General features: G+C 39.2%; 3 protein-coding genes across 3 annotated transcripts; 1 reads left to right on the top strand and 2 right to left on the bottom strand.

Moving 5' to 3' along the window:
* Positions 1-251: 251 nt before the first annotated feature.
* On the top strand, positions 252-4,122 carry LOC131796302 (stabilizer of axonemal microtubules 1). The gene is made up of 4 exons (XM_059113886.2): positions 252-374; positions 521-634; positions 1,886-2,135; positions 2,493-4,122. The coding sequence occupies exons 2-4, from the start codon at positions 546-548 to the stop codon at positions 3,633-3,635; spliced, it is 1,482 nt and encodes a 493-aa protein (XP_058969869.2). The 5' UTR covers positions 252-374; positions 521-545; the 3' UTR covers positions 3,636-4,122.
* Positions 4,123-5,046: 924 nt separating this feature from the next.
* LOC131796303 (uncharacterized) lies at positions 5,047-6,827 on the bottom strand. Its single transcript, XM_059113887.2, has 2 exons — positions 6,492-6,827; positions 5,047-5,980 (listed from the first exon to the last, which is right to left on the bottom strand). The coding sequence occupies exons 1-2, from the start codon at positions 6,785-6,787 to the stop codon at positions 5,251-5,253; spliced, it is 1,026 nt and encodes a 341-aa protein (XP_058969870.2). The 5' UTR covers positions 6,788-6,827; the 3' UTR covers positions 5,047-5,250.
* Positions 6,828-7,025: 198 nt separating this feature from the next.
* Positions 7,026-10,273, bottom strand: LOC131796320 (uncharacterized). The gene is made up of 4 exons (XM_059113902.2): positions 10,174-10,273; positions 10,014-10,099; positions 8,705-9,024; positions 7,026-8,020 (listed from the first exon to the last, which is right to left on the bottom strand). Exons 3-4 carry the CDS (start codon positions 8,980-8,982, stop codon positions 7,456-7,458), a joined length of 843 nt encoding a protein of 280 aa, XP_058969885.2. The 5' UTR covers positions 8,983-9,024; positions 10,014-10,099; positions 10,174-10,273; the 3' UTR covers positions 7,026-7,455.

The raw sequence follows: 10,273 nt of genomic DNA on the forward strand, positions 1-10,273 counted from the left end.
AACCCTCGTCATTTCCTACGAACATATACGGACCTTTACGAACATTACCGGTAACTTATCGGACAGAGTCAAATGACAGAAATAATAGATACATTAATATTGACGGGAATTGTTGACTTCTATCATATTCCATAATGACGCATTAACAATAAGCTAGGCTCAATATCCAATCAAAGAGAGTTTTTTCTGTCGTTTAATTTACACAAGGGAATAAGCCCCAGGGGACGATTATTCACATCAAGTGAAGTGGTTGTCAATGGTGATAGCAGGGCAAAGCGGACTCACAACACTCGATCGCACTTCAAAAGATAGATTTCACCCATTTCCTCGAGTTGTTTTCTTATGAAAGCAATTTACCGCTGATTTGTTTCAAGGTACAACTACCTGTTTTGTTTAGAGTTATAACCGAAGGAAAACGATTGTTCTAAAGCGAACGATTGTGCGAAAAGTCACGAATTTCAGTTCAGTCGAAGGGGAGTCGTTCCATGGACCACGCTAATTTCTGCTGTGTTTTATTTAGATTTTGAGGAACAAGGAAAAGCAGTATGACTGCCCCAAGGATGTATACAGCCGAAACAGAAAAACTATTGAAAGAAAAAGGGCTGCGATGTGTCTGCGAGTTATGCGATTGTGGGTAAGTGAATTGCAGGTGAAACAAGCATCTCTAAATGTAATTAAGACTTTCGTCCGACTGAGATGAATTATTGATTCTGCAACAGCCCTATAGAATGCAACCAGCTGTTTCATTGTAATTCACACAAAAGGAATGAAAATTTTCGCGATAAATGAATTTAATAGTGCTAAAGGACTTTAAATTTTGACTGTGAAGATGTTGAAGTTCAGCCGCAGGAATGCGAGTTGTCACGACTGGGTTTGCACGCGCATTGACGATGTAGGCACAAGAGATTTATTTGTTTATTCGTTTATTCATATTTTCTGTTCGTCTTCTGAAACACTGTTTAGAGGTTTATTTATGTAGAAAGAGAAAATGTCATTCGTAAGGTTAAAACAAATTTATAGCGTACATTTATTTAAAGGTCGAAGGGGTTACACCATAATATTCTCAAAATGCTCATAAAATGTCCTCGATGTTGCTTCCAGTTAACGGTTTATTTGAGATACTATCATGAATCAACTTGTAGTATAAACAGAGCGTTATTTTATATCATGAGTTTCATGATATCGGTTGTTATTATATGAAACTGATTGAATACTTCGAGAGTCTCGATTTACTCGTTGCTGTTGTCGGGCTTCTCACATATCACGAGTTTGTCTACGGATTGTTCCACAGAGGAAAATATTGAGATTTTAATTAACTTCGTTCAAAACCCCTGGAAGTCGCATTATTTGAATTTTTGAGATGAATTGCTCTCTGAAAATAGTAGCTGAGAAAATTTTGAATATCAACAATGAGGTTTCTTCGCAATGAAGCGTAGATTATTTGTCACGAAAGGCTGATATGACGACGCGCGAAACACATTGTCGCGCGTGGAAGAGGAGAGGAAAGATGGCGTTTTTTTTTTCTTCTGAGATCCATGATAGACATGCAACGTATTTCTATTTTGAGAACACGCAATAGCTCCATTTTTTTTTCGGCTGGCAAAATATTGAGGGGTGGGAGTTTGAAATCCTCTCAACTGACCTGTGCTTTAAACTTCTGTTGAAAAAAAATCAAAAAATGAATGAATAAATAAATGCATTAATTAAGGAATTCTAAGGAAGGAACGATGATTATAGACCAGAAAAAGGTGTCACATCCTGTCGACTAGCCGCGATATACTGCTTGCTAGGACATAGCTCAAGGTCCGTGAGGGATATAAAATTATACTTATTTACAGTGTAACTATTTATTAGTTTTTCAATATCTTTTTTTTCTCATCTTTAGCGGATACCATCCTCACATCGGCTGCACAAAAGAGCCACAGAAAATGAAATCAGTATTTAAGCGACCGGGGCTGGCAGATGCAAAGACTAACTATCAAAACACTTACACTTCACATGATGGAGCGAAACCTCGCAATACAAGAAAGCCACTCCCGCGCCTTAGGAACCCGAACCCTCCCCCTATGGACTTCAGAACGGTTCAGAGAATGGAGTTTATCCCAAGGAAACCTGAACCACAAGGAAGCTGTAAGGTAATAAGGGGTTTTAAGCTTGGGTTTAATGATGACATAACATTGCTTATTTTACCATGTTCCTGTTGATTATATTAGGCTGAAGTCTTAGCTATGGTGTGAGTGTAAAAATGACGCGACCAAAAACGAGCGAGTGATTTTGAGCCAGTTACGCGAGTAATAGCTCAGATTTAATCGGGTTTGAATCAAAATTCGCACGCGACTACCTATGTGCTTCGTGACACACATTCCACACGCAAAGTGTTATAAATCACCAAGTTTTTTGCGCTTTCTGGATCTTTCTCACACCTGTACGTTACCTCAACTTGAGACGCAAGTAGTAAAGGCTTCTCATTCAAATCTCCTTATTTCGCATAGATGATGGATAATTACAAGCCACCTGACGAGAAACTGGACGGAAAGACAATCTATGCGCAAGAGTTTGTAAACCGAGGCCCTCCAGAGTTGGTGAAGATAACGCGACCAAAAACAGTCACGCAAAACCAGGGACTGAAATTTCAGTCGGCCACCACTCACAACCAAACGTTCACACCCAAAGTGCCCAGCCCCCAAGCACCGTTTGGCGAACTCCCTTGTTACACGGGGGGAATCCTCTATCCTGAGAAAAATGGCAGATATGACGTAACAACCTGGAATCAAGACGTCTACCGTGGTAAATTTGCGGCGCGCCCCGACGCCTTCAAGCCTAAAGAAGCGCAAGTGACCATTGGTATTGAAGGAGATCACCTCTTACAAACGGTTCATAGGGATGCTTTCAAGACACCAACGAAAGACGTCAGGCCGGAAATGACTATTCGCCAGCCGACGCTCAAGACCCAGAAGCGCGCCAAGTTTCAGGGCGAAACTCAAGCTAAGAGCGACTTTCCAGGTTTCGGCGCGAAAATGCCGTTGCCACCTAAACCCGTTACACCACCACCCGCCACTCTCCGATTGGCTATGGACAACGGGCGTGATTTTGAAACAACCAATAATAGCTTTTACAAGATCACGTGGGATCCAAGGAAGATTGAACGCACAAAGGCCCTAAAGCCGGATAGCGACGAGTATGTGCCTCCAGAAACAAAATTTGCCACCACCACCATCACCAAAGAAGATTTCAAAGAAAAAGAACCCGTGAAAGTCACGAAAATAAGGCCACCTTCCAAAATCGAGCCAAACAAAGCGAAATTCTTCGACGAAACTGCCTACAACGCTCAGTTCAAGCCATACAGCAAAGTTCCTTACATCCGCTACGGTGATTTCCACGAGACAAACTTTTACCGCAAGCCTCTTGTGAAATTCTACACAGACGGATCAGTGACAACGCAAGACTTTAAGGGCGCTGAAGGTGGACGGCCGCGCACTTGTATTAAACCAGAGGAGAGGTTTGAAAAATCAACTGAAAAGATGGATGGTGCAACAGTTTACAGTGAGGCGTATAATCGCAAGAAGCTCCCGGACTGTTCATATTTAGAATGGATGAGCAAACACTTGGCGAAAAAGGCTTTGGCTACCGTATGACAACTTACACACATGTACTACGAGTAGAAGGAAACAATTTCATTACGCAAATCTCAATTTTTTAACCGTTTGGTTAATTCTTAAATCTATCAAAACATGATTATCTTATGTGTAAATATTTCAAATGAAATCTCGTAAACCAGGTGGTCGGTGTCAAGGATTTGATGTGTTGTCAAGACTGAAATACCATAGACATTAATTGTCCTTTTTTTTACTGAAAGTTGTAAAAAACAGAAAGGTAAAACTATAACAAGATGTCAGCTTTAGAACAAATCAATCGTATTTTGAATGTGGTTGCAGTTTGGCTTATTTTACTTCATCCTCACAGTAGTAGATCCTTCGCGCATGTTTACGCTACTCAGGGAGACTTCTTCGGTGTTCGTACGATCCAAGGCCCTCTCCGCTAGGACCTCATTTCCTAATAGGGTGCTTTAAGACTGAAAAAAAGGCCCATGGTCCAAATAAATATCTCAGTTTAAAAATTGCACTTCAAAGACTGTTGTGCCCAACATTTTGTACCATTCGTTTTGCTTGTTTTTTTCGCGTTACACATCTTTTTTTTTTACTAATGAAATCTCCGAGATTTGCATGGTCTGATAACGGAAAAACTGAAGACAAAATTATTTAAGTTTCTATTTGGACCTCAATACGTTTTGCTGAAGTTGAGGTATGGTAACGCAAGAGATGGTAAACACAACCAGCCATTCGCGAAATTCTAACTAAATAGGTAAATTTATTTTTAATAATCTTTCTCGGCGTTGCCGTTCTGACGGCTGAAGGTCCCTGTTCCCTTGTTTAGCGCCCATCAGCCATCAACAAAACGTCCTTTATTACTAAACACCTCAACAGATGATTTTGCTTGACTGTCATAGGTATTCATGGGCGCTTACCTTTGCGGTATGTATCAAAAAACCCAATAAACCTTTTAACCCCCGAATGACTAACATCTGTTCCCCCCTTTCTCCATGTCACTCTTGAGGCAAGTATAATGGTCATGAGAATAGACGAAATGCTCGCCAATATAAGAAGCTTCTGGTCGTCAAAAACATCTCCCTGTCAGAACCATATAAAATGAAACGAGGACAGTGGGGAGAGTAAGAATATTGAGTTATTATTTATTATTATTATTAGTTATTATTTATTATTATTATTAGTTATTATTTATTATTATTATTAGTTATTATTTATTATTATTATTAGTTATTATTTATTATTATTATCATAAGTTATTATTTATTACTATTATTACTAGTTATTATTATTATTATTATTATTATTATTAGTTATTATTTATTTAGGGTGAAAAGAGCCAACGAAAAGTTGTCAAAATGTTCAATCAAAACACGTGAACACTTATCACATGGAGCAACAGAAAATTTAACGTTAACGGCGTCAGCGTGCAATAAAGAACCCTGGGAAATGATGTTAATGTGATCCTTCGTCTCCTAGCAAATGTCATCACGAAAAATTTAACAATATTTTGAAACATAGTTCAAAAGTCATGTATATTATCTCCAGGCAATGAAACAACAAGGTTAAATCGACCTTAGACGGAGAAATCTCCTATTTCCCACGCGTCAAAGGAAGTTCCCATTCGATTAGCAACAAAGGAGATTCACCTATGCAGACAAGTTGGGTAGCCAGGATAACCATTTTCGCAATCAAACCCGTAAACAAACGGAAGAAGGCAATATGTCGATAAATACTGAGGATTTGCATAACGGCAACATGCATCGTGTTGCAGACAACCCTTGTGCAAACAACAATCGCCGCACACCCAGTGCCAGCACCAGCATTTCTTCCCGCACATTCCAAAACATTCTTGGTCTGATCCATTGCGCATGTCTTCGCAATCGTGCGATTTCTCGTTTTTACTGGCCCCAATGTTACTATCGTACCCAGTCCCTCTTGGAGGTTTGTGAGATTTTCCTGATGGACAAACGCGATTAACAACATTGACTTCATAATCCATGTGATTCCTTGTAAATCGTTCCATAAAATGATCCTTTGGAGTGTTCTCCAGTGGTCCTCTGGAGCGGATGAGACCCAAAAAGAACAAGTTGCATCTTTCCATAACTTTTGACAGGTGAGAACTCGACAAGTATTTGGATAAAGTTGCTGAGATTTTCTCCAGCGTTACAACTTCGTTTTCAGTAAGAGATCTTCTTCCTCTCCTCTTAAAATATGCACCATGTTTGGTTGATCGCAAAATTTCTTTGACGAACACTTGATGATCTCCTGGGGAATTGCTTTCATAGGACAGTTCTTTGAACTTGCGTTTGATGATTTTCCGTGCGAGAGATCTCGACATGAACATCGGTACTCTCCTTTCCACTGCCTTGTGTCTGAGGTAAGTCAAAACATAGAAATGTTTATCTTTCAATCGAGGTGTAAAACTATGAAATTTCATAAGGATTGGCAACCCCAGTTGATAATAACAAATTACCTCGTTATACTCTCCCACCGACGCAGCAGCACAGTTTCTTAAGAAACTTACCCCTTTATTCCTTTACCAGATGTAAACTTTGACTCATAAAGATCAAAATGTAAAATTCTTCTGAAATGTGGTCATTACACCGAAGGACCAAGTACACAGAAGGAAAAAGACATGGTTTTACTCCAGCTACTCGTACTAATTCATTATTATTAATTATTAATTAACTAATTAATTAATTATTATTAATTCATTATTATTGTCAAATCATTTCTAGACTAACCTTGATATGAAAGCTGCGTGTAAACTTTTATTTACTAAGCGATGGAGCAATTGTTTGTTCATGAGAAAATTTCTCGGGCGTAAACAGCAAAGCAACGCAATAGTATTATAACACAGTGTAACATCTATTCGCTGCCTACCTCAACAATCCAGCGCCGAGAACTTGTAAGTATTGGATATCTTTCTCCTTATTAGTGTGATATATCGCCAAAGTACGCCCGTTCCGATTATACGTTATACGTATTAGCCTCTCAGACATGTAGAAGCAGATCGGTGAAACTGTCTCAGCTTGGCCCTGGCCTTTCCAGCAGCCTTTAATAATACTCCCAGCAGCCCTTGTAAATTCAAGGCTCTGTGTAATTTTGGCCTCCATGTCCAAGTTAAAAAATCGGAGGAAAAAAATAAGCAAACAGCGAGAAGACAAAGATTTCTCCATCGTCTTTGTATAAGCGCTGGTTTTCTTAAAGTGGTATGGATCTTAGACCTTCTACGATTGCTATCAGAAGGTGGTCTCTGGACTTAGTTCATGATTAGATCCCTGTTATGGAGACAAAACAAACTGTCGGTGTGACTAGGGCTAGTGTTTTTCACGTGCATGAGGTATCTTGGACTTTGTGTCGGGAAAATACACTGAAATGTAAACACCACAGTTTCTTTAGCAATTTATCCTCTTTATTCATTTTCCCATAAATATCCTCATTAAGTGGAAATTTTAACAGGAGCTAACTTCATTCAATTACATCTTAAATATTAGTACAGCTTTCTCTCTAACAAGACTCAGAACTATATTTATTGAAAATGCTAACTATTTGTCACTGCTAGAACTTTTGGGAGGGTGGTCCCAGCAGAGGTTTATTTGAACACCCTCCCCTCCCCTCAACTTATGACATATGACAATGGAAATGACACAACATGATATGCCTTGAGATAACGGCAAGAATGTTTTTCCCTTGCTGTGATCCCATCAATTTTTCTTCTACTCTTTATGTGGAAAAAAACCCGCAAATTTACGCTATTGCAGAAACAACTGAGATGTAGATTACCAGCTTTCATGTCTTGTTTTTCTATTTTCAAAACACGAACAGACATGAACTGATAACATTTCTAAACGCAGCTGGGATATCCCCCGTAGCTATCACAATTGAAGCCATAAAGAAATGGAAACAGACAGTATCCTGACAATCGTTTTTTCCTGCAACATAAATCGTGTTCGTAACATCCCTGATGATAACAACAGTCATTACAAACAAGATTCCAGCACCAGCAGCCTGCTCCACACATTCCTAGACATTTGTTTCCATCCGGATCTCCTCTAAGATCTCTACAAGAGCTCCGCTTTCTGTCAAAAAGTCCTAGGTATCTGTGGGCGGCGGTTTGTTGGTCACGCGCGTGCGCAGCGACACCAGGCGTTCCCAGCAAGCTCATGGACATCACATGGAAGGCTTTTGTTGCGGCATTTTCTCTTGCTTCGTCGTGTAGGGCGTGCGAAACATCCAACAGAAGTTGCATTTCCGGTTTCCTTCGAAGCCTCGTCATAGCTCTTTGGTACAGCTCAGAAGAACTTTGTTTCATACCCTTTGGCAGATCTGTAACTCTCTCAGATATTGAGTCTTCGGTCCAAATATTGGATTCCTTACCGATAACAAACGGCTCGGAGCCAGGATGGGGCCTACCATGCAAAATGAAAACCAAAATGTATCCACCTTCTCCAGGGACTCAATAGTGTCAACCGTTAGCCGTACGTAAAACGGCCAACAAAAATTAACCGTTAGGCGTAAAAATGGACAAATCTTAGTCGTCGGTCGTAAAAAATTTTAACCCTAAAAAAAACTTTCTGGCTACAACAATGGAAAGATATTATAAGCATTAGCCATAAATTGGCTAAAAAATCGGGGGGGGGGGGGGGTTGAGGATGTTTCTTAGTGCCATGGATCATGGGTTTTATAACAAAGTCTTTATGAGTTTTGCTTTCTATAGAGATTAATTTTGGCGAGAATCAAAGAGCTAGCGATTTTTTTCCTTGCAAAATTTTCACTCTCATTCGCAGTCCCTCTACCCTGCTGCGCCTCCAACCTTACCTTCTCTGCTTTCACAAGTAAGCTGTTAACCTTTGGAAGGCGGTAGTTGTCTGAAATTGTTTTAGTTTAGCTCAGTTTTGTTTTTGTTTGTTTGTTTTAACGCAACAGGTTAAAAGCATTGTGAAAACTTTACTGGTTGTACAAGCATCGTGCTAAATGATTAAAATTTCATTGGGCGAAAATCACTCGCTTGTTAGTACAACAATGAAGTAATGAATATATGACTGACACTTCAAGGGGTATTTCTAAACAAAAAAATTATTACTAAAACTTACCACAAGAAATTGTGCCCCAATACTTTTACGTGAGTTCTTTGACGATTTGGCTTACTAAATTGCACCAGTACATTGTTGTTTGTGTCTGTCAGTTGTACAAACCCGCGCTGAATCTCGAAGCACAAAGAAAGTCTTTCGTTTTTACAATAGCAACCCTTGACGAAGCTATCTGAGCGATTCTCTAGCTTGAGAGGGGATTCACCAGGAGTACATCCTAAAGTTGCATCACAGAGGCAGACCAGGAATAAAATTTGAAGCAAAAAATGTTGTAAAGTCATCCTGGAGGCGAATGTTTCTCCGTAGATCCTTGTCAACAACACCTTTGAAGAAGAATAGAAAATTGGCGTTTTTTTAATGTCATTTGTGCGAGTATTGCACCATGACCACGGCGCCAGTAGGAAGAACATGCATTGTGTCAATATAACCCATTTTTCCAGTTTCCCTTCCCCTTCTTTCTTGTGGCTGAATTTTCCAACGAGGAGTTTCGATTACTCAACGTAGAAACTAAATAATTAATATTTCAATCTTGTCTTAAGATTTTGAAGCTACGGAAAATGTTTGATCTCGATGACCTTCATGGCTGCAAAGCGGTATATTCTATATCTATATTGCTGCTAACATCAACGGAATATCGTTTGTCTACAAACAACAGAAAATTTTATAAGTGTAAAGTAGATTCATTGGTAACTTGCCTAATGGCGCTCCTATTTGGGCCCGCTAACCAGCAGGAATTCCTAGTCAGCGGTTCGAGTCTTACCCCGGATAACGACCTGAAATTTATTGACCATTTCTTAAGTTTTCATGTTCAAATTGTCAACTAACGTTACTTTTACGAGTTGAGCTCCAAGGTGGATATAAATCAGCGGAACTCTTTTAAGAAATGATAATGATAAAAAAATGGTAGATAAAAAAAATAAAAATAAAAATTCATTCATTTCGTCAGTCAAGATTCGCCGTGTTGACTGATTATGGCGGCCACTTCCTATCGCCGGTCACAATAATATATACCGCATATTGATGTCTGAAGTTCGCCCGGATTTTCAATTAATTAATGATCAATACACATTCCTCGTCATTATTATTTTTATCAACTGTTTTCAGGGTTTATTCGTCTGACACAATGTTTACAGCTAGTATCTTCCAAATATACAGTTTTCAATCTGTGAATAATCATAAAAAGAAAGCTTGGCCCCTCACAATCAGAAAAAAAAATAAAACTAAAAGTAGAATTCTAATGGAGTAAAGGGTTGGCTTAATATACTTGAAATACCTATCATTTGACAAAAACTTAATTAACATGTAAACGAACCTTTTCAATAAAGACTTGCTTGGTAATTTTCCTTGCAGGAACCCTCCGTTGGTGACGAACTGAAAATGGATGGCCCAGAGTTTCTCCTTAGGACAGAGAGAAAGTTCAAAACGTGGGCAAAAAATTGTCGAGATTCAACACAAAGTCAAGCTAATCAAACCTTTCCTTTCCGTTTTACTTTAGGCCTTGTTAGGTCACTGCTTTCCTTTCCAATCCCCTGCCACTCTTGTTGTCATGCGATTTACCTTAAAAGCAGCCCA

This window comes from Pocillopora verrucosa, chromosome 10 (genome assembly GCF_036669915.1).
Source record: "Pocillopora verrucosa isolate sample1 chromosome 10, ASM3666991v2, whole genome shotgun sequence".
Taxonomy (NCBI): domain Eukaryota; kingdom Metazoa; phylum Cnidaria; class Anthozoa; order Scleractinia; family Pocilloporidae; genus Pocillopora; species Pocillopora verrucosa.